The sequence below is a fragment of the Eptatretus burgeri genome, chromosome 5 (assembly GCF_056783735.1).
Source record: "Eptatretus burgeri isolate ZD-2024b chromosome 5, Ebu_testis_v1, whole genome shotgun sequence".
NCBI classification, from domain to species: Eukaryota; Metazoa; Chordata; class Myxini; order Myxiniformes; family Myxinidae; genus Eptatretus; species Eptatretus burgeri.
In genome coordinates this window covers 24775851-24803690 of record NC_140965.1, presented here as the reverse complement: position 1 = coordinate 24803690, position 27840 = coordinate 24775851, and the positions used below count along the sequence as shown (strand labels likewise).

Sequence of the window (27840 nt, the reverse complement as noted above, 5' to 3'; positions counted from 1 at the left end):
TAACACAACGTTGGGAATGGGATGTGGAGGTTTACCGGAAGCTTGATAGCTACCTAAAGACATCTGTATACAGGAAAACCAACCCACACCAACAGACCCCAACAGGTTACGGGATTTTAACTCTTGCAACAAAATCACTCAAATGCAGTGTATCACAGACTTTGGCAGCTCGTGCTTCGACTGTCATTTTCCAAAGTCGATGTCATTCTTCTTATTCTTCTTCTGTGTGCAGCACAAGGCTGTGGTTAGCATAATTGCTGAGGGTGCAGCTGTGCCGCTGATGCAATGCCCTCTGCTGGCTTGGGCAGGAATTTGGAATTTGGCAATGGTGCTGGTGATAGCTCGCCTACACTTCGCAAAGAACACAATGAGATCTTTAACGTCCACCAACGAATGCCGGCAGATGGGATTCCCATTTAACGTCCATCCGAGAGACGTCGGACACATTGATTAATCACCCAAGTCAATGCAATTATAGAAATTCGATTAGTTGGAGGAGTCCTCAATGATTGGTAAAGTAAAGGGATATGCCCCACAATAAAATAACCAAAACGACCAGAACGGAAGGAGTCAGACAAGCTTGGGCACTGTGTACTGCCATACTACTCAGGACTTTCCGAAAGGATTGGCAATATAGTCTGCAGCGCATGGATTGATGGCGTGTAACTCTCAAGGTTCTCAGAATGTTGAAACTGATCAGTGGGGTTTTGAAGAAATGGTTGGAGACCAAATTAATCATGAGAATGCTTTTGGGGGGGGGGGGGAATTGTGGAGCCATATCGTTTTGAGAACTTGTGCAAGCGATTCAAAGGAAGAAGGTAGCAGTGAAAACACCGGTCATATGTTCAATACAGATTGGTAGGTTTTGTTTTTCCATTCAATTCACGGTTTAAAAGGGATTTTGTATTGATTGATAAATCAGTTACATGAATCGAGCATAAATACCCGTCATTGCCTGAAAGCCGACACCGCCCAGGCACACTCGGACACCGTGGACAAAATGGGCGACAAATGCATTGTCTCACCGCAGCAGGCTGACCAGATGTCTTGTATGTTACGGGATTGTCCCATTTCATACTTTCCCGGAATGCCACGTGTGTCTGTGGTTGTGCTGTGGTCGTGCTGTGGTGCCGTGTTCGTGCTGTGTCTTGCCGTGTTTGTACTGTGGTGCTGTTATGCCTTGTTTGTGATGTGTGGTGGTTGATTCTCCACTCAAATCGCCCATGTACATGTGCTGGTAGCTCAGTAGAGATGGTCTTGCAGTTTTGAGTGACAGCTGTTTCTTCCGCTTAATCACGGGGATGACATCCTCTCTCAATGGTGGTGGATAAGCACAAGATCTAGCCATCTCTGTTGTTTCATAACAGTGCTCTGTAAAATGTTCGAAGCCCAAAAAGTGAACATTTTGTCGGCTCGATCCAGACACGGGTATTTTTTTGGACAAACTTTTTGCAATTTCTGGCTACCTTTGGATCTTTCGTCATTGGTGTTGCATGAAACCATCTCGGATTGTATTACTACAACCACCAAGGACGCATCGACGAGGCATAATTGTCGAAATTCGAAAATTATTCACCAATTGAGTTAAATCGTACCGTGATCTTCAGTATGGATATGGTGGTCGACTCCCAGATGTGACGTCATGGCTAAGCGTGAAGAAGAATAAGACTTTGACTTTTAATTGCAAAATTACCGGCTTTATAAATTGGAAATCGGAAAAAGACACATTATTTCTATTCTGAAGGGTATCAATGGATAGACGAGCGTCAAGGTGGTCTGAGCGTTTGGGATCCCCTTTAAGGTTTGGCAAAATAATAACATTGTATGCTATATATACATATATATATAGATAAAATATGCTATATATATATATAAGACATGCTTATAAAAACATGCTATACATAAGACATCTCGCACCGGTACGTGCCCGGTAATGAATTGTCATCTCGGGAATAAAAGCGGACGCGTGCCGAGGCTGGCGGTCGATTGGCCTGAGGAAGCTCGCTGAAAGCAGCCGAAACGTCGCCTGAGACCGGATCTGCTCTTGCTTGTTCGTTACTACATTATCACAGTAGATCGAGTTACTTTTTTTGGTTTTTATGCGCCTATTTCCTTTTATAATGTATAATAATCCCAACTGTACCATTACAAAGTAAGACAGCTGAATGGTAACTATTCCGACCACAACATTAAAGTCCGAACACCAACCTTGCAAAAAAATATCTTGTGCATTTCTCATGAGATATGATTTCATCAGTTGAGAATGATGAGGATCTCATCAGTTCTCATGAAAAAAAAATCTCAAGACAGCTGAATGATTATGACATTAGGGATGGCAGGATGGTCTCGAAGGATGCGCACTCACTTCTAAATGTCTAGCCTGGTTTAGAATCCCGACCCGGCTATAAACTATCATCCTGGTATTTCACAGGCCGGGTGATTCATCAATGTGTGGGGCCATTCCTCGGATGGACGTTAACGGGCATTCCGTCTGTCGGCATTAGTTAGTGGACGTGAAAGATCCCACGACATCCTTCGCACAGAGTCGTCAAACTATCGCCGACACCCTGAACAAATTACAAACAAACCCTGAACAAAGACTTGGCCAAGCTCCCCCCGGCCACCCCCGCAAGAACGTGGGGGAATAATTGTCACCTTTAAGAAAAAGAAGAAGCTGAAAGATTATGAAATTAGGTCTTAACACCTTAAATATTATGACATTTGGACTCGTAAGAGGTCATTGCTATTGAGTATAGTCACATGGTTTCCTCATCCACATTAACTGCACATACACTGAACATACTTGATGCATGGTGGCATCGGAGAGGAGGTTGCATATCATGGAATTACTTTGTGGATTGTCATTTGTTTAGTCATTGAGTGTTACTGGTACAAACTGGCTAGTAATCAGATGTTTGGAAGCTTCCTTTGTTCTGCTGATTGACCAGTTGACTGTGTTTGGCAGGGATTGGCAGGTGTTCGTGTAGTCCTACATGAGAGGGAACTATGGCAACGATTCCATGCTGCCGGGACCGAGATGGTCATTACCAAGGCTGGAAGGTCAATCTGGGTTCACGGGTCACTGTATCATGGGAATCACATGCTTATAGCTTGAATGATCGTTGGAAATGCTCCTTAAAGCAGTGTATATAGAGGAAGGATGGGACGTTGAATGGACAATTGTTTGGGGGTAAACATCGGTGTCTAATGAGTAAACAATTAATCGGTTGATAGCTCTTAATTGGTGAATGAAATTTTGGGAGTAAGCCTGCTGTCTTTCGATCTCACCCAAAAAGGTGCAGACAGACAGACGAAGAGCATTTTGTTCCAGACAGGCTGTATGATCTAACAACAGGATTTATTGAGATGAAAAGATGTTGCTTCTCCATTTGATGAACAAAGCTCACAATATCTGGTGACCTTTACTGTGCATTGTGTTAAAGTCAGCTGCAGACAGGTTGGCAGGATAGCCGAGAGGTACGCGCACTCACCACCGAGCTGTCTCGCCTGGGTTTGAATCTCAGGCCAGCTATAAAATGTCATCCTGGTGTTTCATACGAAGGGCAATGCATCAATGTGTGTGTGTGCTGTCCCTCGGCTGGATGTTAAACTGGGTCCGTCAGCATTTGTTGGTGGATGTTAAAGATCCCACGGTGTCCTTTGTGCAGAGTCGGTGAGCTGTCGCCGACACTGTGATCATGAATTGTTCAAACAAGTGAAACTTTTGTTGTTATCTTGTAGTTTCTGAACTCGAGCAACCAATGATAAAATGCCTCTAAAAGGAACTAGTAAACGTTCCTATATTGTCAGCAAGAGTTGATTGGATTAGGTTTTGTGACAAATGGTGATCTTGTTTTATGCAAACTAAATTGTGAAACAAAAGTTCAAGTGTAGTTATGGCCGGTTTAACAGCCATCTTAACAACCCCAACCCATGACCCAGTGACCTTGATTTACAATCCGACCTATTATCCAAGGGAAAATGCTTGGCCTTCGACCAGAATTCTTTCCTCTTTCTGCCAACAGACGCATGTTTCCGAGCTTCAAAGTGAGAGCCTCTGGTTTGAATCCAAAAACGAAGTATATCCTGCTTATGGATGTAACACCAGCAGATGGGCACCGGTACAAGTTTGCCGACAGTAAATGGTGAGGTTGTCTCCTTCGTTATATCTAGCTCTCTGTATGTGTGTGTTCATTGCAGTGGTTGGGTCGACCGTATGATTGCTCTGACTGTGTTTGAATCAGGGTGGTTGCTGGACGTGCTGAACCCGCCATGCCCGGTCGCCTGTACGTCCATCCCGACTCTCCTGCAACTGGAGCACAGTGGATGAGACAGCCAGTTTCCTTCCACAGGCTGAAGCTTACCAACAACCATCTCGATCCCTTTGGTCATGTATGTTACATATACAACAGCTTGAAAAGCACCACACGTTATGGAGTGAAATGCACGGAAGAACCTTGTGGTTAAAAAAGCCACATCAGAGAGAAGAGCTGCTGCTGGCCTTCAAAATACGATTATTCATTCGGCACTGGCTTTCGGCAATACACCATTAACTTTTGAGGACATCGATTTATTACGTATGCAAAAGTGGAGAAATGCTTGAGATTGTCCTCTGCCCCCCTCTCATCCACGTGTCCCTTCACTCCCTTTCCGTTCCTCCTATCTCTTTCCAACCTCCTCTCCCTTTTATCTCCTCCAACATCTGTCTACCCTCTTTTTCTCTTTCCTCATTGAAGTTAAAACTTTTGCTTAAATTTATTCCCCAACCCCACTTCAATGTGCACATAATTAACTGGATATATTTTATACGTTATTCAGTGACACCAATGACATGTGAAGTGGTGTGTGTGCGCAAAGTAAAAATTCGGTATTTAAACATCTGGTATTAAAAAAAAACAGAGTCTACACTATCCATAGATCTCTCATTAAAGGGACATTTATTAATGGAATATTGCTAGTCTTTATTCAACATTTTGTCAAATAAATTATTTATTTTACATCATGTCGATGTAGTATGGGAAGATTGTATTTGAAGGAGATGTTATTCGGCTGTCATGCTTGAAGTTCCTTTCCTTTTGTCTTCAGACTTTTATTTCCCGAGGAATAAAAAGTCTTAATCTTTCAAATGAAATCATTGAAATAAGGTGCCAGAGCACAAAAATTAATGTTTGAGTGTTAATCACTCTTTGCTACAAGCCTGGTGTTGGATTAATGGTTAAGGTGGCTGGTTTGAGATCTGAGGATCTAGAGTTTGAGCCCCTATTCTCTCGTTGAATTAACACGTGGTGGGTTGACTCAGCCTGTCATCCTTCCGAGGTCGGCAAAACGAGTACCAGCTTAATGGAAACAGGGGACACTGTATCAGCGGCACAGCTGCGCTTCCAGAAATGATGTAACCAGCAGCCACAGGCTGCATATGAAACAACAACTCTTTGTTTTCTGTGTAGGGCTTCGATTTCAGTCCATGTAAATTGTTATTCCTTACTCATATCAATTATACTAGCAATGTACTACACCTGCTCTCTACTATGTGGTGAAGTTTCATGAAGATCGGTTTAAAATTTGACCTGTCGGCGACAAACAGACAGACAGACAAACAAAAAGAAGAAGTTGTGCAGAGCACGAAACTTGCAAAATTCATAAAACAAATTTGACCTCAAAAATAATTGGTGGTTGAATTAAATAACCAAATATGCAACTCCTCTTCAAGTGTCAAGTGAATCGGATGAAAATTGACAATTTTAGAAATTCAGCCTATGTTGACCTTTTGGCCCAGGTAGACCTCCAAAATAATTGGTGGTTAAATTCAGTAACCTGAAACATATATCCACTTCAAATTTCAAGTCAATCAAATGAAAATTGACGATTTTACAAAGACTACCTTAGTTGTTGACCTTGGGACTATGTTGACCTCAAAAATAATTGGTGGTTGAATTCCGTGACCTGATATGCAAATCCTTCAAATTTCAAGTCAATCGGTTGAAAATTGAGGATTTTAGAAAGACTACCGTAGTTGTTGACCTTGGGCCTATGTTGACCTTTGGGTCTATGTTGAGCTCAAAAGTAATTGGCTGGTTGAATTCATTGACATGAAATATAAATCCTCTTTATATTTCAAGTCAATCGGATGAAAATTGAGGATTTTAGAAATCTCACCTAATTTGTTGACCTTTGGCCAATGTTCGCCTTTTGACCTCAAAAACAATAGGCTTTTTCCTAATGAGAAACTCCACCATGTGGTGAAGTTTCCTGAAGATCGGTTTAAAATTGTGACCTGAAGACGACAAACAGACAGACAGACAGACAGACAGACAGACAGACAGAATGACAAAATCGACGAACCAATATACTTTAAAAACCTTCGATTTTGCAAGTAACAAACAGACCGATAGGGGTGAAAACCTTCACCTTCGGTGGCAGATGTAACAATGGGAACAACAGGAAAAAGGGGAAACACTAACGTGGTTGATACATTTTGGTCGATACAACGTGGGATACCACCAACGTATCCCACGTTTTTTAGTCGATACCACCAACGTGGTCGATACAACGTGGGAGAATGTCGACAGAGATCCATCCATCCATTGGGACCATACTCTGTGCAGAGCGTTGGTGCTACCGAAGCAGTCTCCTTAGCTATTGGGTACAATGCTGGACGGGTCACCACACCGACACAGGATACCAGCAAGCTGGCACTCATTTTGCCAACCTCAGAAGGATGACAGGCAGAGTCAACCCCACCTGGTATTAATTCAACAGCCAAGTGGGATTTGAACTCAGGATCCAAGGAACCCAAGCCTACCACCCCAACCATTAAGCCAACACCAAGCATAGATGGAGATGGACAAACAAAAAATAGGTATTTGCAAAAAAAATAAAGAAGTAAACTACACACATGTACACTACCAGTCAAAAGTTTTAGAACACCCCCATTTTCCAGTTTTTTACTGAAATTTAATCAGGTTAATGTTTCAATTTACTCTGAAATTAAAACACAAAACAAATAAAGAAGAAATCATGGAATCGTTTTGTTGAACAAAATTTTATCTAAATTTTGGACTCATCAAAGTAGCCACCTTTTGCAGATATAACAGCCGAACATACTCGTGGCATTCTTTCAACAATGGAAATCAAATATTGTTTGGAAAGTTCTTCCCAACACTGTTGCAGAAGTTCCCACAAATGTGTTGCACTTGTAGGTTGCTTTGCTTTCACCCTTCATCCCAAACCAGCTCGATGGGGTTCAAGTCTGGAGACTGTGCTGGCCATTCCATGATTTGAAGCCTACCGTCTTGTTCTTTTCTTCTAATGTAGTTCTGACAAAGCCTGGAGGTATGTTTTGGGTCGTTATCTTGCTGTAGGATGAACCCCTGACCAACTAGGCGAAGGCCAGAGGGTATTGCACAGCGCTGCAAAATGCTGTGGTAGCCCTTTTGGTTAAGGGTGCCACTCACTCTGTGCAAGTCGCCGACTCTGGATCCAGCAAAAGAGCCCCAGATCATCACGCTTCCTCCTCCATGTTTGGCAGTTGGTGTCACACACTGAGGAACCATCCTTTCGCCTACTCGACGGCGTACAAAAACCCTACGTGATGAACCGAAGATTTCAAATTTTGATTCGTCGGTCCACAAGACCTTCTTCCATTTTTCAGTAGTCCACTGGTGGTGCTTCATAGCCCAGGCAAGCCTCTTTTTCTTATTTTGCCATCTTAGTAATAGCTTTCTAACTGCCACTCAACCTGTCAATCAGGTCAAACCTGCAGCTCAAAGTCTTCTCTTCACAGTTGAAACTGAGACTTCCTTACTTCGACCAGTGTTAAGCTGTGCTTGAAGCTGCTGTCCTGTGAGCTGCCTGTCACGCAAGCTGTTGACTCTCACAAACTTGTCTTTGATTGTGTTGTGGCTTTGGGTCTGCCAGACCTCTTCCTGTCAGTGTTTCCTCCAGTTTCCAAGTGCCTTTTGATGGTGTAGGAAACTACTCACTGACACCTTGGCTTACTTTGCAATTTCTCGAAAGAAAAGACCTACACTTTTCAGGGTTGAAAATCGTCTGTCTGTCTTCCTTTGTTAATTGTCTTTTTCTCGCCATTATGAAAGCAATATACTACTTCCTGCAGTGCAATGTTGTCCAAATAATGCTTCAGATGGTGTAGCATCACAGTCTGTTCCAACACTGCTTTGATACAAACAGGGTTTGTAACTAATCAACAAAAGTTGCAACACCAGTAGGAATTGTTTCCATCAACTTTCAAGGCTTAATTTACTTCCATTGCTGAAGAACAGCTGCAGTCGCTAACCCATTACTTGTTCCCTGAAAAGGGCCTTTTTTACAACTCTCAAATTTACATTATTTTTCAGTTTTTGGGAACCTAAATGTTTTTTGTTTTGTTTTTTTACCTCTGGCAGTTTACTGCTTCGCTTTGTACCATTTCGGGTTATTCACTGGACTTGAACTGCTTAAATTTCAGTAAAAACTGGAAAAATGCGGGTGTTCTAAAACTTTTGACCGGTAGTGTATAAAAATAAGTAAAAATAGGTATTGACTGCATCAAAATATGCACTAATTAAAGGGTCTACGGGGAGGCGGTGTGGGGGGGGGGGTTTGAACGCCCAAAATACATATTTGCTCTTTTCTAAAAAACTCTACACACGATTGTGATGAGATGACCAAAACTTTCTCCACCAGTGATGTACCAAAGTTTATCAACCTCATCAAAATCTGCACTCATTAATGTGGTTTATGGGAGGGGGGGGGTTATTATGGGTCAAATTTGCTGTTCGTACACCCCCCCCCCCCGCCCTTGTCCTTGTTTCTCAACACAGCACGGAGTAATATGTTCTATGAACTCTGTAGTTGTCAATGCTTTTAAAGGTCATTAGTGTATGGCTCATTATGGTTTGTTTGTTTTTATTGGTAATTTTTTTATTCCATGAATATAAGATGCTCAAATTATCTTGTGGTTTTGAAACTTTGTTTCTTGCATCTCTAACAGCGACTGTAGTTGACCGATTGTTGGGGAAATTGTCCATTCTCCAGTCTCTACCAGTGTGACGGAATCAGTGGTAATGAGTAAAATAATCTTATTGAACAGTTTCCTTCCATTTGTATCAACCTGTTTTGTGGCAAACATAAATGTGGAAATCAGCCAATCGGCAGAAGTCCAGCACAAGATTTGAGAGATTATTTCAAAAATAGTTTTTTTTTTTTTAATTGTGCATTGTTATTATAAGGAAATGATGGGGGATGTGCTTTCAGACAGCTGTACATATATAGCTTAGGGTCAAGGGGTCACTAATAGACTGAATAAATATATTATCGTAAGTTTGGCAAGGAAAGTCAAATTCCATGAAATCACCTTTTTGCTTCGGTTTCCTTGACAAAGTGTCCATAACCTGATCACTTTATAGTATGAAATGTTTGCTCTTAAATTTTGATTCAATAAAACCTTGACATAAAGGTACAAATGAGTTTGATTAGATGATATCACATGACCTTTGCAGCACTGCCAGGTATATATATATATATATATATATATATATATATATATATATATATATATATATATATATATATATATACATATATATAAAGCTGTGGGAGCAGCACAATCTCACGAGGTTATCGAAAAGAATCCAAGTTTGATTCCCAAACTTCCAACATTCCCTCTTTCCCCTCTTTCACTACCTCTGATGTGAAAGTCTGTGAGTAGGCTCACCCTTTCCTGAAGGGACTGTATAGATCCGAAAACATGGACCATCTTCTATCTTCTCATCCAAACTCTCTCTTCCTCTTATGTGGTGACTTCAATTGTCATCACGCCAGTTGGCTAGGTGTGGGTACCTTTCTCACCTGCCATGGTACCTCAGCAAAAGCTTTCTGCGACTCATTGGGACTGACTCAATCGGTCAACTTCCCGACCCGGATCTCAACCAATGGTACTCCATCTCTTCTGGATCTGATTTTGACAAATTTCCCTGACAATATCTGCTGCTCTTCCTTCGCTCCAATTGGTTCTTCTGACCACGTCCTTGTCAAAGTGGACATCTCTCTGGCTGTTATCAGAGAACCACCTCACCGCCGTCGAGTCTGGCATTTCACTCAAGCCAACTGGCAGGGTCTCCGAGCAGCCCTCAAACTTACAGACTGGTCTCCTATCACTACTTTCTCAAACATCAACTCATCCTGGGAATTCTTTCAAAGAAACTTGCTCTCCCTCATGCACAGATTTATCCCCTCTCGTGTTCAGTTGTCCTACCCTTCCTCCAGCCCTTGGTTTACTGAAGCTTGTGGCGAGGCAGTTGTCCTGAAACAACTTGCCTTTGCCTCATGGAAAGCAAACCCAACTGAGGGCAATCTCAGTTCCTTCCATAAAGCTCAGAACAAGTGAGTATCTACCCTCAGGAGAGCCAGAAAACAACATCTTTCTCATCTCAAGTCTGAACTCTCAAACCTCTCTCCCTCCTCAAAATCCTGGTGGCGTTTAATCAAATCTGTTTCTGGTGTATGTTCCCCCTCCATCCCCTCCCTTACCTCAAATTGCCGCACTGCTGATTCCACACGTGATAAAGCTGAATGTCTAAACTCGGTGTTTGCCGCTAAATCTTGTGTCCTAAACCCATCACTATCTCTACCCACTTTACCCAGTCGCACCCAACTGTCCCTGGACTCTGTGTCCTTTTCTCCTGACAAGGTGGAGAGCTTGCTTTCAAACCTCAAGTCAGATTCTGCAACCGGTCCAGACGGCATCAGCCCACGTGTCCTCAAAGCCTGCTCTTCTGCTCTTGATCACCCTCTCTCTGTTCTATTCACCCTCTCATTTGCCCAACGTCATCTGCCATCTGCTTGGAAATCTGCTAACATCACTGCCCTGCATAAAAAAGGTGCAAAAACAGATCCCTGTAACTACAGACCAATCAGCCTTCTCCCAATCATCAGCAAGGTTATGGAATCCATCATCGCTTCAGACATGAAATCCTTCCTCTTCTCCAATGGCTTGATTTCCAATCATCAATTTGGTTTCAGACCAGGTCACTCTACCCTGGATATGCTGCTTCTGCTCTCCCATCAATGGATGGAGGTCCTCAATGCCAGACAGGAAATCCGAGCCGTATCCCTGGACATATCACTTGCTTTTGACACAGTCTGGCACCCTGCCCTACTCACCAAACTCTCTTCCCATGGTATTCAAGGCCATCTCCACTCATGGCTCGCAGACTTCCTCTCCTGTCACAGTCAACGTGTGGCCCTAAATGGAGTTCTTTCATCCCTTCTTCCTGTGCAGGCTGGAGTTCCTCAAGGTAGCGTTCTGGGCCCTGTTCTTTTTCTGGTTTTCATCAATGATCTCTCGGACTCTCTGGAAAATCCTCTATTTCTCTTTGCCGACGACTCCACCCTCTGCCGTACCATCTGTCATCCCTCAGACCGGCAAGCAGCAGCTTCTTCGCTCACTGCAGATCTGGATAAAATCACAAACTGGTCCAACACGTGGAACATGTCTTTCAATCTGGACAAATCTCACACTCTCACTATGTCTCTTAGAAAGGACCGTTTACAAAACCCCCCCCATCCACTTTCTCAACAATCCTCTGGAAGAAGTCTTTTCTTTCAAGCTTCTAGGTCTCACTATCTGCCATGACCTTTCCTGGGAAAGTCACATTTCCAACCTCGCCTCAAAAGCCAGTCGCCGACTGGGAATCCTCCGTCGTGCTAATTCCTTCCTCGGCCCTCTTGAGCTCCTGACCATTTACAAAGCTTTTGTCCGTAGCCTGATGGAGTACTGCTCTCCCCTCTGGGCTGGTGCTCCTGCCTCCCACCTTTCTCGGCTTCACGCTGTCAAAACCAGGGCATTTAAGATCATCGGCATCTCCCGCAATGAAGCTGAGTCTTTGGGCCTCTCACCCAATCACCGCAGGTTGGTCGGTGGTCTTTCTGGGTTCTACCGACTCCTCTCCAGGCTTGCCCCCCTGCTCTCTCTGCGATTTGTCCCCACCACCTTTCCACAGGGCGCTCAAGGTCCGCCAACAACCCCCTTCTGGTAAAACTACCAAAATCACGAATCACTGCTCATCTTCACTCTTTCATTCCTCTTTTTTCCCGCCTTTGGAATAAACTTCCTCACTCTATTCTTTCCCATTCTTCCCTCCAGGCTTTCAAAACAACTGTTCACCACCACCTCTTATCTTCCCCCATCCAAATCCTCGATCTTTTCTACCCCCGATAATCCACCCAAGTCCACTTCCTTCATTTCTCCTGCTTTCCTTCCTGAAAGTCGCTGAAATGTCCATCTTCTCTTCGCCATGTTCCCAGTCCCATCCCCATCCCTCTCCCTTCCACAGTTCACCTAATGTGTCTGTTCCCCACTGTTTTGTCCCTTCCACTCCCGCCCCTCTTGTCTCATGCCTCCTTGCTGTGAGTTGTGTGTTAGCTCTCATATGAGCCTCGACCAAGGTATACAAAAAAAAAAAAAAAGATGCTGCTGTAATCTGTCTGTGCATCGTTGACTGTGTGAGATATACTTCTAATATAGATATTTAATTCTCAGATCTATTGTAATCTACCGAAGCCTGGTGTTGGCTTAGTGGTTAGGGTGGTGGCTTGGGATCCCTGGGTCCTGAGTTCAAGCCCCGTTGGCTGCTGAATTAACGCCAGGGGGTTGACTCAGCCTGTCATCCATCTGAGGTCGGCGAAGTGAGTACCAGTGTACTGGTCCCGGTGTATGCCCCGGTTAGAATAGGTGTACCATATCCCTGTGTGTCGTAAGAGGCGACCAGGGTTGGCGTCAGGAAGGGCATCCGGCCATAAAACATTGCCTCAAGAAAAAGCCTAACCCCTGCACAGCAGGGAAAAATGGCTGTAAAAACGGTCATTTTATTGTAATCTACCAGCTGAAGAGCCTGTCTCCGAGAGCCACTTAAATGCTGTTCTTCTCAAACAGCTCATATAACCATGTTCTGCGATAGTTACATTATTTAATTTGTTTCAAATTAAATTATTTTGTGTGCACATATATCTTTACAATATTGAATTCTAGCTTTAGTTTCCCATCCACTTAACCACCAGGAGGTGCTATTTCGGCTACATACATACATACATACATACATACATACATACATACATACGCAATAACTGTATTATATTAAGACATATCTGCCAAGGCTCTGCATTAGTCTTCTTCTTTCATATGAAACACCCTAATATATACTGCTTTTTCCTTCCTTCCTTTTTTTTCCTCCCTCAATCTATAGATAATTCTCAACTCCATGCACAGGTATCAACCACGGCTGCACATCGTGCGGGCGGACGAGTCGAATGGATTCTCTTCGACACGCACGGCCTGTACGTCGCTGTCCTACACGGAAACGGCTTTTATAGCTGTCACTTCATATCAGAATCACCAGGTAGTGCCCATGATGTGGTTAATCGAGGCGGGGGATTTTGAGGCTGCACTTTCTCTCTTCGACATTGTACTGTTTCTGATAAAATGTGTGGAGGTGGTGGCTTTTAAAGAGTTGTTATCATGCTTATGGTTGAAGTGTGTGTGTGTGTGTGTGTGTGTGTGTGTGTGTGTGTGTGTGTGTGTGTGTGTGTGTGTGTGTGTGTGTGTGTGTGTGTGTGTGTGTGTGTATATATATATATATATATATGTATGTATATATATATATATATATATATATATATGTATATATGTATGTATATATATATATATATATATATATATATATATATATATATATATATATATATATATATATACACACACACACACATACACACATGTGCAGATGTATCTCATGGTGTAAATCATATGAAAGACATTAGTGATAAACCTTTTATGATTGATAATAATAATTTGTGTGAGATCAAGCTCTTACCCAACAGATAGTAAAGAAAATTGTGCATTTTATGTTAAAATTGTGAAAGTTGGTAGACATGACCTCTGAACCATGCTGATCATTATAAGACTTGGAGCCATGTTCAAACCATGTAGTGACGGAATATACCGGAGGTTAAAGCTTTCCCCCTAACATGTTTGTTACCCTATTATTGGTTATATGGTGAAGGCACCAAATATTTATTGATCATCACATATTCCACATTCTGCACAGTGAGCCATATAAGAATGATAATGGTCATCTCTGGGAATATATGGAGGGCTGCAGAGAGTTATTGTTGGGAGAAGGGGTGCACAGAACCAGGAGGGGGAGCCATGGGATTTGGGAAGAGAGATCCACTGCCCCACATCCCTGTTTTTTTTGTTGTTTTTCTTTACTTATTTAATATCAGTGCAATATATAATTAGATTTTTTATATTTTTTCAGACATGTACGAAAGAGAAAGGAGACCCACATTATCACTTACTCTTTTCATTCTTATCAAGCTGTTAAAGAGGGTTTAAAGGTTTGCTTTACGTTGTGTTTTGGAACACTTGTCTAGAAGAACGTTTGTCCTGGAGTAGAACACTTGTCCACCCACTGTCTTCCAACCAATCTTCTAACATCTGAAAAGGAAAAAAAAATCCAGTTAATTTGTTGATACAAAACATCTTTGGGAAAGATTAACTTATCATGCTACTCGACCTTTACACATTGAATTCCACATTGCCTTTTCGATATGCAGACCTTTCATCACCAGGATGACGTCTTCTCAACGTGAAGTTGGCCAGGATCACTGTATTATTATTCTTGGCCAGAGCATATAGTGGTTGATCAACAGCAATCACTGGGACTTGACCAGGGTTGAGAACATCTGCTTTTACAATGTCAATCGAATGTTTGATCATGGTCACCGAGTTTGAGTTGTCTGGAAACAGAGGTAGAAGTCCAGTAAGAGCCTGTGAAGGTATAAGAGACTGATACATGTGAGCATGAAGGCAGATCAGGTGATCCAGTCATTCTGTTCAATTTCTCAGACTTCTCAAGGGAAGCCATAATTGTGCTCAGCCAGTCCTTCGCCTCTGATGTAGCTTCAGCTACAAGATGAAGGGTTGGATGAGATAAAGGGCATGAAACCACTGGGGACGTGTATTCCTTCATCTTCAGGGCAACTGGAGACACAGAGGTGTAGATTGTTGTAAGAGCAGCTACTTATATGTCAGAGGATGATATCTCGTTGATGACAAGGATCCCACGGTCAGTGCCGACTCATTCATGTGATGGATGCTGTATGAGGGAAATGGCAGTGCCATGAAATGAGTCCTGATCAGTTGTTGTGGAACTGTGTTTTTTTTGTTTTTGGAAGGGGGGAGTTGTATACATATTCGAGGATCATGGAAGAACTAGTATATTTAATGCATCAGGACGTAACAGGATGCAAAAGGAACAATAGAGAGAGAGAGAGAGGGACAAAACACCAACAGCAGAGTTGAGGGCCTACAGTAGACAGAGGGACACTTATCCAAACAATAGATGTGGGGAGGAATTGGGGGGTGTGGGGGGGGGGGTGGCAGGAGAGGATGCACAGGGTGGACAAGGCTAATACAGAAGGAAGCTCCAAGGAGGAAAGCTGCAAATTTAGGAGGAGGGATTAGTTGACGCTCGTTTTCCTGACGCTGATCCTGCTCACCAGATTCTCTCAGCGAGGGAGTCTCATGAGTGGAGGAGGCCAGTGGGCCGACCACGTGCCTCATGGTTGCAGCAGGTTGACCATCATCTCAAGGAGATGGGGATGGGCCTGGCATCTGCCTGGGGGATGGCCAGACGGAGGCCCCTGGAGTACCGGCGGAAAGTGGACGCAGCGACGCGCTGTTCTGGCACATGCTCCCATACCTGACCTGGATTAGTTGAGGTAGCGGATGGTTAACAAGAGTTCAAAATATTATGGTGTTGGATTTGGAACAATCTTAGATGGTGGTGAAGACTTGGAAGGAAGACTGAGATTAAAAATAATGTGGAAGTTGGTTCAGTTGTGAAAGTTGAGCAGTTATCCTGCGATTTTGGAAGTTTCACCAGGAGGGGGTTGATGGTTGACCATGTGTGCCCTGCAGAAAACTGGGGGAGACAAAGCATGGAAAGAGCAGAGGGTGCAAGACCAGGAAAGAGGCAGAAGAAGACAGAGACCACTGACCTGTCCACAATGGCGAAGTGATAGGTCCGTAGACTCAGCTTCATAGTGGGAGATTCCAATAATCTTAAAGACTTTGGTTTTTATGGCATCAAGCTGAGCAATACGTGAGGCAGGGGACAGGGGAGAGCAGTACTCCATCAAGCTGTGGATGAAGTCCTTCCAGGTGGATAGAAGTTCATGAGCTCCAAAGAAATACGACGGAAGATTCCCAGTTGGCGGCTGGCTTTGGCGACCAACTTTGAAATGTGTTTGCCCAAGAAAGATCATGGGTGACAGTGAGACCCAGGAGTTTGAATGACTGTCCTTCCTCAAGAAGATTGTTAAGAAAGTAGATGGGGGTGGGGTTAGAGATGGTCCTTTTGGAGAGAGATAGTTGGAGTGTGAGATTTGTTAGGATTGAAAGCCATATTCCAAGTGTTTGACCAGTTTGTGACTTTGTCAAGGTCTCACAATAGGGAAGAGGCAGCAGCCTGCACGTCTGAAAAATGAGGAATGTCATGGCAAAGGGTGTAGTCATCAGTAAATAGATAAAGAGGATTTTCCAGAGAGCCAGGAAGATCATTGATGAAGATCAGGAATAGGAGTGGGCCCAGAACACTGCCTTGGGGCACCCCAGCCTTGACATGATGAAAAGGGGATGAAAGGATTCCATTGAGTGCCACACATTGGCTATGAGAGTCGAGGTAGTCAGTGAAGCCATGTGCGGAGTTGGCCTTGGATGCCATAGGCAGAGAGTTTGAGAGCAAAGCATGATGCGAGATTGTATCAAAAGCATGAAATGTGTCGAGAGAGATGACCCTGATCTCATCTCTGACATTGATGCATCCGTCCATTGTTGGGTGAGTAGAAGCAGCATGTCCAAGGTGGAGTAACCTGGTCTGAAACCAAATTGGTGATCTGAGATTATGTTGTTGGAGAAAAGGAAGAATTTCATATGAACTGCGATGATGGATTCCATGACCTTGCTGATGGTAGGAAGTAAGCTGATAGGGCTGTAGTTGAAGGTATCTGTTTTTTGAACGTTTTTTTCTTTTAATGTAATGCATTGTTGTTGGTGGATTTTCAAGCAGATGGAAAATACAAGGAAATATAAGGAAATCTAACACAGGCGGAGGCCATTTGGCCCATCATGCCTGCGCGAACATGCGCAGATGACCTAGGGATCTATAGTATATCAATGGCCCCAGTAGTGTAAAGACCAATTCACATTTTCAGTGGGTACACCACCATTTTCTTCCTCAAATTGCTTGCAAATGCCATTTTCTATGTCTGTCGTTATTTGTAGAATTCGGTCTTTGACACACACATTCCCAGACTGAAGAGTGCATCAACCAGGCTTCTCTTTCTGATGAGAACGTGTATCTTAAAAGCAATGTGTATTGGAAGAGGGGTTTCTTGGTCTCGGTGGTGACGTGGCATTCCCGCTAATTTTGAAATACGTGCATGCTTCACGCTGTTGAACATCAACAACTGACATATAGATATGCCAGAAGTTGTACTTCAATAAATGTTCAAATGTGTCTGGTATTCATTGTTGGGGTCTTCTTACATCATATTCGCAAGAGCCGGCAAGGATGCCGGTATGTTCTATTGTTGGCAGCCTTTCTGAAATGACCCATCGAAAACAAACTTTGGATTGAACATATCTATACGTACAACTTTGGCTGCTCTTGCCAAGTACACATCACATCGTTGTCGTGATCTCATGACTTCCTGAATGCACTTCCAACATGCTCCTCAAATGTGAGAAGAATGTTAGGACGCTGTGAATGCGCTGAGATCACCAAATAGTTCCAGTCTCATGCTGTGCACCCGATTGTCATTTCTGACACCCAACTGCACCAGTCGAGTCTGATGTCGACTGGTGGAACTAAATCATGATCTTTTCTACCCCAGTTAACCACCCCTACCCTCAATCCTACCTCCTTCCAAATTTCCACTTTTTCTTTCTTGAGAGTTTGCTTCTGTACATCCATCTCAATTGTCCACCTCGTGCATCCTCCCCTACCCCTCGTGCCTCCCCACAACCCTTATTTGTCCAAGTCTCCCTCAATTTTGTCCTTCAACTCTGCTGTTGGTGTTTCCCCCTCTTTCTCCTGTTCCTTTAGTTCTGTTGCATCCTGATCCATTTGGTGTTCCAGCTCTTCCACGAGCCTTGACTTTGAATACAAAAAATGTTTTTTCATTCAGATTGTGATAACTCGCTTATTCTTTGGCAAAGCGACACCATGGGATTTTTAGTGTCCACCAACTAAAGTTAGCAGACGGGTCCTCAGTTTAATGATCATCTGAGAGTGGCACACTCTGCCTTATGAAACACTAATCCAACAGTATATAATATAATCTGGTTGGGAATCAAACTCAGACCAGATAGCTTGGAGGCAAGTGTGATGCGCCATCTTGACACATTAAATAAATGTGGAATAGCAATAAATACATCATTTACAAACAATGTTTCCTGCTTTGTTGTTATACAACTATTGCTATTGTTGCTGTTATCATTGTGTGTGTGTGTGTGTGTGTGTGTTTTTTTTTTGTAGATAACACAGCTGAAGATTGAAAACAATCCATTTGCAAAGGGATTCAGGGGAGGAGAGGAAGGAGGAGGAGCAGGAGGAGGGGGTGGTGGAGGAAGGTTTGGACGTTCTTTTCCAGGGTAGGTCAAGGTACGAAGAGTAGCACAGTGGCAAACACATTCTGCTGACCAGTAATGTCCTGCTGGGAGCGTTAAGCTGTCCATTCTGCTGTGACACACTGCACTATAGTCAATGCACAATTTTCACCATCCTGTGAATCCAAAATATACTTCATACACTCAGCCTGGATGCGTTTCATCCGTATCCCATTTTTCCACGAAAACGATTGCCATAAAGATAAGAGCTGTGAGTCGACGGCACATCTCCCTAAACACAAAACTCGCTGACCCCTGAGCTCATGCCTGTGCTGAAACTAGTGCAAAACAGCTGGGACAAACCAGCTGTTTTGAAAAGGAAGCTTTTCATGTGGTTCTAACTCAATGTGGTTTCTGAAAGGAAAATGAGTGATGTTTTATGCAATGTGGAAGAAGCCAACAAAATGGTTTCTTCAGAAATTAACTGAACCTTCTTAAGATTAGGGTCTGTTTGGTGGGGATGTTGGAAATATATAGTAGATATAGCAGATAGAACAGCCAGCATTGCATACTCTATGATGCATCCGTCTGCCCGTGAAGCACCAGCATTTAACTACAAGTAACAAAATCTCATTCATTCAGGAATCAAACTTGGATTGGACAGCTGAAATATTGGGTCGCCGAAATAGGTGACCCTTATTGTCAGTAATTCTGTCTGTTTGTTTGGATGTTTGTTTAGATGTTTGTTCGTTTGTCATCAGCATAATTGGTAGTAAACGTGGGCGGATTTTGACCAAACTCGGGTGGTAGGTACATCTTATGACCGGGTGCTTTGGAAATTGTGATGGTTGCTTGGGACGCTTTGGTTCCCTCGCAACAACCGAAAAACCTTCAAAATCGGTACCGTTCACGCGAAATCAATTCCGAAAGCCATTATCCCCCGTAGGGTTATGAAATTTGGCACAAATGATCTACAGGTGATGCTCTATCAAATATATTCCGGTTTTTGTGATATATGGAATACTTTACCCGCAGCACCCCCTACAATTAGGGTATGCGCGAAAATTGGTGAAAATTGAAGGCCCCTTAGTGACCAGGTGAGTGCATCGATACGAATGAAACTTTGTAGGTTCATGGTACTCGACGAGTACTACAACTTTGCCTCAGGACATATTGAGCGATTTCGCTTAGGTCAGGGGTCAAAGGTCAATTAGTGCAAAAATCGACAATATGCGAGAGCTGGAGGTGCCTTCGCGCCAAATGCTACTCCTCCTAGGGTTATGGTCGGATGGTCATGAAAATTCACACTAATCGTCTGGAATACATTGTGCACAAACAATCGAGCCGGATTTTCGATTTAGATCTTTGTTCACCCACAGCACCCCCTCGAACTTTGGGGATTTCCGATTTCAAACCGCATTTTTGGTACTTTTCATTCAAATGGATACCGAGTAGTTATCAGTAGATGGAACTGGATGAGATTTGATAAGCATAATCTTAAGGTGATTCCCTATCCGCTATATGACATCCATTTTGCTCTATATCTTATAGTTTCCATGCTCGGCGACCCATCGCCACCTACCGGCTTGTCCCTTTATTAGCCTCCGCGTTTGCATAAAAATACGTTAAGCTTTCACCAGTCCAATCACATCGATGGCACAGATTTCTGAAATATCAAGATTAACATTTCAGTTCAGTTATAATCTGTGATAAATGTATAACTACCCACTGTATAATGCAGTCAGCAGCTACAAGGCTAACTGAGTCATCGGTCAGCTTTCATTGGCATCAGCCTAAAGACATCAGTCGTCAACCTACCACCTGGGGAAAGGAATCAATCCACGGATAGGTTTCTGATTCCTTGGTCATCATCAGCATAGACTGGATTCCCCCCAGGAGATATATATTGCTACGAGTTTGCCGTCCGGATCATGAGGGGCTACTCGGACAAGCTTCTCGATCTTTGACCCTGAAGCCAATGGACTGCAGACAACTCTGCAACACGATGAGTTGCTCAGCTTCCATGGACGTTGTCTGATATGATTGATTCAAGCAAGGTCCTCACGTGCAAATCCTTCGTTATTTTACCAGCAAATCGGTCCCCCCAGATCAGGCTTGTCCGTCTCAGCACCCCACCCCTATCCAATCAGTATGGCCGAGCGAAAGCACCAGTGGAGACACTGACTAACGTCTAGCATAGCAAAACCACGGCGCAAAACTCCCATCTACTAATTACATACTGTGTCTAACCAATAGAGAAAGAGGCAATGGAGCATGTTGGCAACTAATGGTCTTGTTAAGTAAAAATAACTTATTTACAGGAAATGCAGTGTCATCAAAGAAAGTCATCCCAGAAAAGGCAAACCCCTTGGACAATCCTTATCACAAAACTACTGACACAGGCGCCTCATTCATTCCGAGAAGTTAGACAAGTTAGACAAGTAAGTAAGTAAGTAAGGGTGATAGACAGAGATAGATGATGGCGATAGACTGGTCTCCTATATCCATCACCCCTAATATTGATTCAACCTGGGAATTATTCCACAGAAACCTGCTCTCTCTTATAATACTTTAACTAAAAGTAATAATTCGATAAGTTTGAATAAGGATTTGCGTTGCTGTGTTGACCGTCTGACCACAACTTTGAGGTTGTAGGTCCATTGATGTTGAGTCATCTACTGATGTGGACCTGCGACCGGGGTTGTGGATCCGCCGTTTAGAGAGATTCTGAGCTGAAAGGATCGAAACCTCAATGAAAAAAAGGTGCCCAGCTGATGATCCAAGCAGACGGGAAATCAGTCAATTGCTTATAAGTTAAGTTTATAACTTCAAATAAAAATAGATTTTGTAAGTATTTACCGGTGCATAATATATCCGTGTTCGTGTGTTTATATACGTGTGTGTTTGTGTGTGTGTTGTTATGTCTGGCTTACTTCTTGGAAGAACAATGATCTTCCTTCTTGGGACTATGATGCAGTAATTGGTCTTTATTTTGATTATGCACAGATTCATCCCATCTCGTCTTCAATTGTCTTACCCATCCTCCCACTCTTGGTTCTCTAAATCCTGTGGTAAGGCTGTTGCTTTAAAACAACTTGCATTGTCCTCCTATGAGCCAAATATGACCGAAGGCAACCTCAGATCATTCCAAAAAGCCAGTAACAAGTGTGTGTCCACTTTCAGAATTTCCAGAAAACAACAACTATCCAATCTCAAGAATGAACTTTCAAACTTGTCTCCCTCTTCTTAAAAGCGGTGGTGCCTTGTCAAGTCAGTCTCTGGTGTATGCTCCCCTTCCATCCCTTTCCTCACTTCAAATGGCACCACAGCCGACTCCAGTTGTGAGAAGACCGAATGCCTCAATTCTGTGTTTGCTTCAAATTCTTGTGTCCCTAATCCCACCCTCTCTGGACCCATCCTTCCCAGTCGTACCCAATTGCTCCTGAATTCTGTGTCTTTTGCACCTGAAAAGGGGGGAAAGTTTCTGGCAACCCTCGACTATGACTGAAACTGGAGCGGACAGCATCACCTCACGAGTCCTAAAAAGCTGCTCTGCTGCTCTTGCGCTTCCTCTCTCTGCCCTTTTCACCCTGTCGTTTACCAAAGGTCATCTTCCATCTGCTTGGAAATTAGCCTACATCACAGCATTACATTAAAAAAAAGAGGTGCAAAAATGGATCCCCTTAACAACAGAACTAATTTGCTTCCTTACAACCATCAGTAAGGTCATGGAATCCATCATCGCAGTTAACATAAAATCATTCCTTTTCTCAAACAGCCTCATCTCAGATCATCAATTCAGATTCAGGCCTCGTCACTCTACCTTCGACATGCTGCATTAACTCTCCCAACAATGGTGGAGGTCCTCAATATCAGAAAATATATCAAGGCCGTCTCTCTCTCTCTCTCTCTCTCTCTCTCTCTCTCTCTCTCTCTCTCTCTCTCTCTCTCTCTCTCTCTCTCTCTCTCTCTCTCTCTCTCTCTCTCTCTCTCTCTCTCTCTCTCTCTCTCTCTCTCTCTCTCTCTCTCTCTCTCTCTCTCTCTCTCTCTCTCTCTCTCTCTCTCTCTCTCTCTCTCTCTCTCTCTCTCTCTCTCTCTCTCTCTCTCTCTCTCTCTCTCTCTCTCTCTCTCTCTCTCTCTCTCTCTCTCTCTCTCTCTCTCTCTCTCTCTCTCTCTCTCTCTCTCTCTCTCTCTCTCTCTCTCTCTCTCTCTCTCTCTCTCTCTCTCTCTCTCTCTCTCTCTCTCTCTCTCTCTCTCTCTCTCTCTCTCTCTCTCTCTCTCTCTCTCTCTCTCTCTCTCTCTCTCTCTCTCTCTCTCTCTCTCTCTCTCTCTCTCTCTCTCTCTCTCTCTCTCTCTCTCTCTCTCTCTCTCTCTCTCTCTCTCTCTCTCTCTCTCTCTCTCTCTCTCTCTCTCTCTCTCTCTCTCTCTCTCTCTCTCTCTCTCTCTCTCTCTCTCTCTCTCTCTCTCTCTCTCTCTCTCTCTCTCTCTCTCTCTCTCTCTCTCTCTCTCTCTCTCTCTCTCTCTCTCTCTCTCTCTCTCTCTCTCTCTCTCTCTCTCTCTCTCTCTCTCTCTCTCTCTCTCTCTCTCTCTCTCTCTCTCTCTCTCTCTCTCTCTCTCTCTCTCTCTCTCTCTCTCTCTCTCTCTCTCTCTCTCTCTCTCTCTCTCTCTCTCTCTCTCTCTCTCTCTCTCTCTCTCTCTCTCTCTCTCTCTCTCTCTCTCTCTCTCTCTCTCTCTCTCTCTCTCTCTCTCTCTCTCTCTCTCTCTCTCTCTCTCTCTCTCTCTCTCTCTCTCTCTCTCTCTCTCTCTCTCTCTCTCTCTCTCTCTCTCTCTCTCTCTCTCTCTCTCTCTCTCTCTCTCTCTCTCTCTCTCTCTCTCTCTCTCTCTCTCTCTCTCTCTCTCTCTCTCTCTCTCTCTCTCTCTCTCTCTCTCTCTCTCTCTCTCTCTCTCTCTCTCTCTCTCTCTCTCTCTCTCTCTCTCTCTCTCTCTCTCTCTCTCTCTCTCTCTCTCTCTCTCTCTCTCTCTCTCTCTCTCTCTCTCTCTCTCTCTCTCTCTCTCTCTCTCTCTCTCTCTCTCTCTCTCTCTCTCTCTCTCTCTCTCTCTCTCTCTCTCTCTCTCTCTCTCTCTCTCTCTCTCTCTCTCTCTCTCTCTCTCTCTCTCTCTCTCTCTCTCTCTCTCTCTCTCTCTCTCTCTCTCTCTCTCTCTCTCTCTCTCTCTCTCTCTCTCTCTCTCTCTCTCTCTCTCTCTCTCTCTCTCTCTCTCTCTCTCTCTCTCTCTCTCTCTCTCTGTGCGTCTCTCTCTCTCTCTCTCTCTCTCTCTCTCTCTCTCTCTCTCTCTCTCTCTCTCTCTCTCTCTCTCTCTCTCTCTCTCTCTCTCTCTCTCTCTCTCTCTCTCTCTCTCTCTCTCTCTCTCTCTCTCTCTCTCTCTCTCTCTCTCTCTCTCTCTCTCTCTCTCTCTCTCTCTCTCTCTCTCTCTCTCTCTCTCTCTCTCTCTCTCTCTCTCTCTCTCTCTCTCTCTCTCTCTCTCTCTCTCTCTCTCTCTCTCTCTCTCTCTCTCTCTCTCTCTCTCTCTCTCTCTCTCTCTCTCTCTCTCTCTCTCTCTCTCTCTCTCTCTCTCTCTCTCTCTCTCTCTCTCTCTCTCTCTCTCTCTCTCTCTCTCTCTCTCTCTCTCTCTCTCTCTCTCTCTCTCTCTCTCTCTCTCTCTCTCTCTCTCTCTCTCTCTCTCTCTCTCTCTCTCTCTCTCTCTCTCTCTCTCTCTCTCTCTCTCTCTCTCTCTCTCTCTCTCTCTCTCTCTCTCTCTCTCTCTCTCTCTCTCTCTCTCTCTCTCTCTCTCTCTCCCTCTCTCTCTCTGTCTCTCGACATATCTCGACATATCTCGAGCTTTTGATGCAGTCTGACATCCTGCCTTGCTCTCCAAACTGTCTTCCTTTGGAATCCAAGGCCGACTCCTCTCTTGGATTACTGACATCATCCACTCTCGTAGCCAACGTATGGCTCTCAACGGAACCCTTTCATCTCCTCACCTTGTCAAAGCTGGAGTACCCCCACGCAGTGTTCTCGGCCCATATATTATTCCTAATCTTCATCAATGATCTCACCGACTCTGGATAATCCTTTTTATCTGTTTGCTTATGACTCCATTCTCTGCAGTGACATCTCTCTTCCTTCTGACAGACAGGCAGCAGCCTCTTCCCTCTCCTCAGACCTTGACAAATCACAAACTGGTCAATCACAATTTTGCTTATGTATCCATATTGTCCACTCTTTGCATTCTCTCTTACCCCTCATTGTTACCTGCATCCCTTGTTTGTCCTTCTCAGTCTATTTTCTCCCTCCGCCCTGTTGGTTTTTTGCCTTTCTCATGCTGTTCCCTGTGTTATGTTGTGTTCTGATTACCGTCGCCGAAGGAGAGGGTATTGCAATTTGGTCCATTTGTTTGTCTTTCTGTTTGTTTGTTTGTTTGTTTGTCTTTCTGTCTGTTTGTCTGCACAGAACTTTTATTATTTTTCTTTACAACCGCTTGTCGGATTGAGACGACTTATCATTGTCGAGATTGAGACGAGACAACGACTTATCATTGAGACGAGACGACATTGGTGCGACTTATCATGTGGAATGTTTTAATGATTATGACATCATAGGTCACGTGGTGTGGCAGCCATGTTGGAAAAAATGGAAAAAAAACTTTGGACCTCTGTATATCTGAAACCACACAAAGGAAAAAATTTAAACTTGGCACATATCATAGGTGCCCTCGTTATGACGTCATCATTGCATATGTAGAATGCCACATCCGATCATTGTCAAAAATTTTGAGGGTCATCTCGGGATAAAATGGTCCACAGAAAATAAATTTCATGAGGTCATCGGTCACATGATTCGGCAGCCATATTGTTAAAGTCAAAAAAAAACCTTCAAAAATCTCTGATGAGGCTGAACAGATCGAGGCGAAACTTTACACGTCTGACTGCCTGTCCATGAGGAATAAAAGGTTCACACATATGATGACATTGGTCACATGGTTTGGCAGTCACATTGGATTTACCCAAAAACCAATAAAAATACACCACTCAAAAGAAGTCCTGGCGAGGGTCTGCAATCTCTGCTCTTTTTCTTGTTACCTCCACCACTGAAGATGAAGGAGGTTATGTTTTCACCCCTTTCTGCCTGTGTGTTTGTTTGTCTAAGTTTGTCTGTCTGTCTATTTGATTCTTTGTGCATAGGATATCTCAAAAAGTTGTGGACAGATCTGGAGGAAATTTTGTGGATAGGCTTGGTGTGTGATGAGGACAAACTGATTAGATTTTGGTGAAGATCTGGATCCGGATCCGGATCCAACTACTTGAATTTTTCAAGTGATTCTTCACCATTGAGATTGGTCAATGATTGGTGATTGGTGATTGGTGAATGAGTGAATGTCTGAACTCTACTCTGGTACTGAGAGTGCTGTGAAGTGTGGTGGTACCATCTCTGACTTATTTCCAGTTGTTACTGGAGTTCGTCAGGGATGTGTACTGGCCCCCACACTTTTCAGCACTTGTATGGACTGGATTTTTGGGAGGATGTCGGAGAGATCAAGTTGCGGTGCATCGTTTGGCAATGTCAAGATCTCGGACCTTGATTTTGCAGATGATGCAGTCATCTTTGCGGAGACTTTAGACATCCTCTTGGGGGCCCTGGAGGTGCTGAATGAGGAGTCGGAGCCGTTGGGATTACGGATTTCTTGGGTCAAAACTAAGATCCAGGCTTTCGGTGACATCTTGGATGCTGCTGTCCTGTCTGTGTCTGTTTGTGGTGAGGATGTTGAGGTGGTGGATAGATTCACTTACCTTGGCAGTGATATTCATGTCTCCGCAGGTTGTGAGCCGGAGGTCAATAGACGTCTGGGTCGGGCCTGGGGAGTCATGGATTCACTGGATCATGGGGTGTGGCACTGCCGGTACCTGTGCGGGAGGACGAAAGTCCGAGTCTTCAGGTCCTTGGTACTTCCAGTCTTGCTCTATGGGTGCGAGACTTGGACTTTGACCAAGGATCTGAGACGGAGACTTAATTCCTATGGTACCAGGTCTCTTCGGAGAATCCTTGGCTATCGCTGGTCGGATTTTCTGTCCAACGAGCGGTTGCTGAGAGAGACTCGGATGAGATTTGTTACCTGCATAGTCCGTGAGCGTCAGCTGCGGCTGTATGGACATGTGGCTCGTTTTCCTGACACTGATCCTGCTCACCAGATTCTCTCAGCGAGGGAGTCTCATGAGTGGAGGAGGCCAGTGGGCCGACCACGTGCCTCATGGTTGCAGCTGGTTGACCATCATCTCAAGGAGATGGGGATGGGCCTGGCATCTGCCTGGGGGATGGCCAGACGGAGGCCCCTGGAGTACCGGCGGAAAGTGGACGCAGCGACGCGCTGTTCTGGCACATGCTCCCATACCTGACCTGACCTGAGAGATTGGGCTCAAAAACGATATATCGCACGATATTTCAATAACGTATTGGGCTCAATATGTTCTTGTGGATCAGGCATTACGGGGTGGACTTATGCGCTCCACCGAGTGCCCTTCTCGTTTGTTCTGTGTCATCGCTCTTCCAGGAGCCTAGACCATGTACAGTGCCTATAGTGTGTACACTCCCTTTCAAAATTTTCACAGATCAAGGGGAAACTTCATAAAAGTATTGCTCAAGAGTAGAGAATATAAGTTTGTTAATGAATGATTGATAGGTCACATGGTTTGGCAGTCATGTTGGATTCAAGAAAAATATTAAATAATGTTTTCTTTGGAACCACATATCCTATCGAAGTGAAACTTAGCAACTATCATACACAACCATGTCTGCATATATGGTAAAATTATGATGTCACAAGTCACATGGTTTGGCCTCCATCTTGGATAGAAAAACGCACCTTGTCTGATCAACACAGAACTTAACAAGCATGATTCACTACCACATTAGAGGGAGAATTAAAATTTATGTTGTACGAGGTCACATGGTATGGCAGCCACACTGGATTGAAAATTAATAACTTTAAAAGTCTTCTTCTCTGAAACCGCTGAACAGATAGAAAACTCCACATGTATGACCGCCTCTCCCATGGCAAACAAAACGTTCTCTCCCACTTTTTATTTATGACACATCGTTTGGCAGCCATATTGGATTGAAGGAAAAATATTAATT

General features: G+C 43.9%; 1 protein-coding gene across 11 annotated transcripts in view; it reads left to right on the top strand.

The window, feature by feature from the left end:
* The window catches only part of LOC147026089 (T-box transcription factor TBX4-like), a 198510-nt gene that overhangs the window by 154954 nt on the left and 15716 nt on the right, over window positions 1–27840 (top strand). For all 11 annotated transcript variants that reach the window (XM_085881136.1, XM_085881135.1, XM_085881137.1 and 8 more), the window contains 5 exons: window positions 2966–3060; window positions 4026–4145; window positions 4245–4392; window positions 13245–13397; window positions 18603–18718. In XM_085881136.1, coding sequence (XP_085737262.1) covers window positions 2966–3060; window positions 4026–4145; window positions 4245–4392; window positions 13245–13397; window positions 18603–18718 — 632 coding nt within the window. The remainder of the gene's footprint in view (window positions 1–2965; window positions 3061–4025; window positions 4146–4244; window positions 4393–13244; window positions 13398–18602; window positions 18719–27840) is intronic.